The 3,282-nt window shown below is 39.6% G+C and overlaps 1 protein-coding gene across 1 annotated transcript; it reads right to left on the bottom strand.

The window, feature by feature from the left end:
* Nucleotides 1–708: 708 nt before the first annotated feature.
* LOC118573772 (leucine-rich repeat-containing protein 14-like) lies at nt 709–3,276 on the bottom strand (the record flags this gene model as incomplete). The annotated part of the gene is made up of 3 exons (XM_036174124.1): nt 709–1,222; nt 2,172–2,753; nt 3,212–3,276. Coding segments are annotated over 3 exons (1,161 nt in total), but the record flags the coding sequence as incomplete, so codon positions are not given.
* Nucleotides 3,277–3,282: the final 6 nt, after the last annotated feature.

Genomic DNA, 3,282 nt, shown 5'->3' with positions numbered 1-3,282 from the left:
AGCTAAGGAAATGACAGGATTAACAGAATTGGGAGTAAGAGAACTAAAGGAAGCAGGGGAATATTATGGCAAGGACCCTAAATCCCACCTAAAAAATCATCTGACAAAGGCTGGATAGCCAGCTGAAGACTTCATGAGAATTAGTGGAAACTTTAGAGCAGGCCTACATCAAGGAAGCAGGAAAGTATATTTATGTTCTTGAAGGTTCTATTGAAACCTCAGAGCCTCTGCTATCTTTCTTTCCTGGCCTCACTATTAAATCATGACGGATTCCCAAAAGCAACCAAAACCAGCCTAAAGTAACTTAGGGGATGAAAACACTGTCTTCAAAAACCACCACCCCTTCTACAAATATAGGTAGGAAAGGCTGTCATTGTTCTGATTTGTGGGATGTACCAACAAGCAAACCAAAGAGTGCGGGCAGAGATGAGCAAACTAGGACTTCATCATCCTGTATTACAGGCAATGCACATCACTGTGGTCAGTAAAATGAAACATATCAATAGTAGACAAGTGATATACAGGAACTCTTGAAGTCCTCCATCTTTTCTAAATTATTCTGTGTAGGAATCAGTTACATGCCTATATTTGCTAAGTGTAATTTCCTACAATGTAAAGAACCTTATATATTGTGTGTGGGTGTCCAGGAAATAACATTTAGTACTTAAGTAGTACATATCGGGTTGAAACTGTGTTGGACTGTGAAATTTATTCTAAGTAAGTGATCCAGGTCATGTCAGCCCTCTCTGCAAGCTCTAGCATCACCTTCAGTTGTAGTTGTACAAGAGCAAGCTTCCTTCGGTCTATACTGCCCTGAAAAGGCCATACTGCATAGCAATGTACAGGGATGGGATAAATCACGTATTTTAGCTTCTTCAAGGGTGTTAAATTATTCATCATAGTCACAAGCATAGGCATTGTGATGGGGTTAGAAACAAAGCACAGGACATGGAGTTGAGTACAACGAGTCAGGGCAGGGATAAGGACAGAGATTGCAGTATCATTTATAAGGCAATGATTTATCTCTAGATTTCGAAGAGTACCAGAGAAAATTATCAGAAGAGTTTGAAAAGGCTCAAAATCATTCCAACACATTGGGTTGTTGCTAAGATTCAACAGCTTTAGGCAGGAGACCTGAGAGTTCTGGGCCATAAATCTGAAGTCTCTGTAGGAAAGATCACAGAAGGGCAGACACAAGAAATGCAGTCCAGGTGGCAGGACTCTGTAGGGAGAAAAAACAAAACTTCTGAAGAATGAAGACTGAATGAGGAAAACTACACCTTTATATCTAGAAAAAACTACTTTTAATATGCATTGTAATTGGGTATTAATGTGAGTTTTAGTTCACTTAACAATTTTGTGACTCTGAGAATTTTTTTAGACAGCATCTTACTGTGTAGTCCTGGCTGTTCTGGAACACACTATGGAGAATATACTGGCCTTGAACTCACAGAATTTGCTTGTCTTTGCCTCCAGAGTGCTGAGATTAAAATCCCTTGACACCATATCTGGCTGAAAATATTGTTTTCAACACTGTGATACAATTTCTTTTAATCTTAAGAATGTGAATAGTGTATTATAACAGATGATTTTAAGAAATAATAGGATAAAAAACTGAAAGCAGTTGATATACAACATTATCAATTATAGATTGCAGTTCACCTTTAGTGGGGAGGGATCAGAAAGAGCAGGCAACTGAAAATTCCCTTTGGTCAGTCCCTAAATACCAACCTCTACTTTCATGGCCTATGCCTTGGAGATCACATATCAGTAAAGTGATCTGACATTGTGAACTATGGGCATCTGTGATTAGGTGCATCAACGCTATAGCAAAACGTCTTACCCCTTCTCAATCCTTCTTCCTCTTCATACCTAGAAGGCTGGTGTTTTCACCTTTTATTTCTGCACGTGTCTATACCAATTTCTTTCTTTCTTTTCTTTTATTTTTTTTTGCCGGAGCTGAGGACCGAACCTAGGGCCTTGTGATTGCTAAGCAAGCACTCTACCAATGAGCTAAATCCCCAACCCCTCTTTCTCCACTTTCAAATTCCCAGAAGTGACAAAGTGGGAAGCACAAAAGCTTTTCAGGAGTTTAGGAACACCCAAGAATGTTTTCTTTGCTCTCTCAACAGGCTCTCCAGGAAACCCAAGGTCCTACCCCAAACTCTTACCTCAGCACTCTGTCCAGATGTCCTGTGAGACAGAATGAAGACAAGCTGACTTCCTTAAGGTTGTTCATACGTTGCAAGTGACCAAGGAAATTTTTAAAGACTTTCCCACTCAGAGATCTAAAAGTGACTTTAGACAGACTGAGGCTCTCTAGGTGGTCCATCTGAGACATGACATTGGTGATATCACTCAGCGAACCCCTATCAATTGACAACTGACCAACACAGTTGAGATCAAGAAAATTCAGGGTGCATTTCCTGTTACATAGTTTATCAACTTGCAAATCTCGACAGCATATGCGCAAAGACCCTAAACTCTCCATAATTTTACTTATAAGCAAAACCAAAAATTCCTTTTCCACTAAGGAGCCATCTAGGGAAAGGTCCACTAGTAACTCTACAGGCCTGGGGAACTGTATCATGGACTCTGAATTTACAAAATGATGCTGCCCTTCTATTTTCAGGATAGAGCTGTCAGAATAAGCACAAGAATGAAAACAGAAAGGTTCCTTGGTTTTGACTTCAGGGCATGTGGTCTTACAGTCGTTGTCTTGCCTTAAATCTAGGATCCTCAGTTTAGGTATCCTGTTGGAGTAAGAGGAGATAGAATACCTGAGAAAAAATACCGAAACCGAGTAGAATCAACAATGACATCTAGGAACTAATTCTTTTATCATAGCTGACACTACTTGTATTAACTATCAACAAATGTTTCCAGTGAAATTTCAGCCTCCTCCCCCGAATCCTTTATACACCTTAGACTCCCTCCAGTCTTAAAGCTCCTATCTTTCTCTTATGTAACACCTGTTATGAAAACCCATCAATAGAACCCCAGTAACAGATTTCATAATGAACATTGAATATAATCAGTAACAGATTTCATAATTAACATTGAATATAATCAGTCTTTAATGTGTTAACAAGTTTGCAGGCAACAGCCTCACACATAATTCTTCAGCATTTACTTGTTACTCCTTCTGGGAGAGTAGCAGGCTGTAGTACAACCTCCTCTGTCTTTCCAGGTTTCTCTTATGCAATCTTACCTAGAAGCAGAGTTCTTTGAAGGACGCACTGGAAGATTCTCAATCATGGCTTTCAGGAGTTCATGTTGAGG

Source organism: Onychomys torridus, chromosome X (genome assembly GCF_903995425.1).
Source record: "Onychomys torridus chromosome X, mOncTor1.1, whole genome shotgun sequence".
In the NCBI taxonomy this organism is placed as follows: domain Eukaryota; kingdom Metazoa; phylum Chordata; class Mammalia; order Rodentia; family Cricetidae; genus Onychomys; species Onychomys torridus.
The sequence above is the reverse complement of the archived record's forward strand: the minus strand, read 5'-3'. Positions and strand labels throughout refer to the sequence as shown.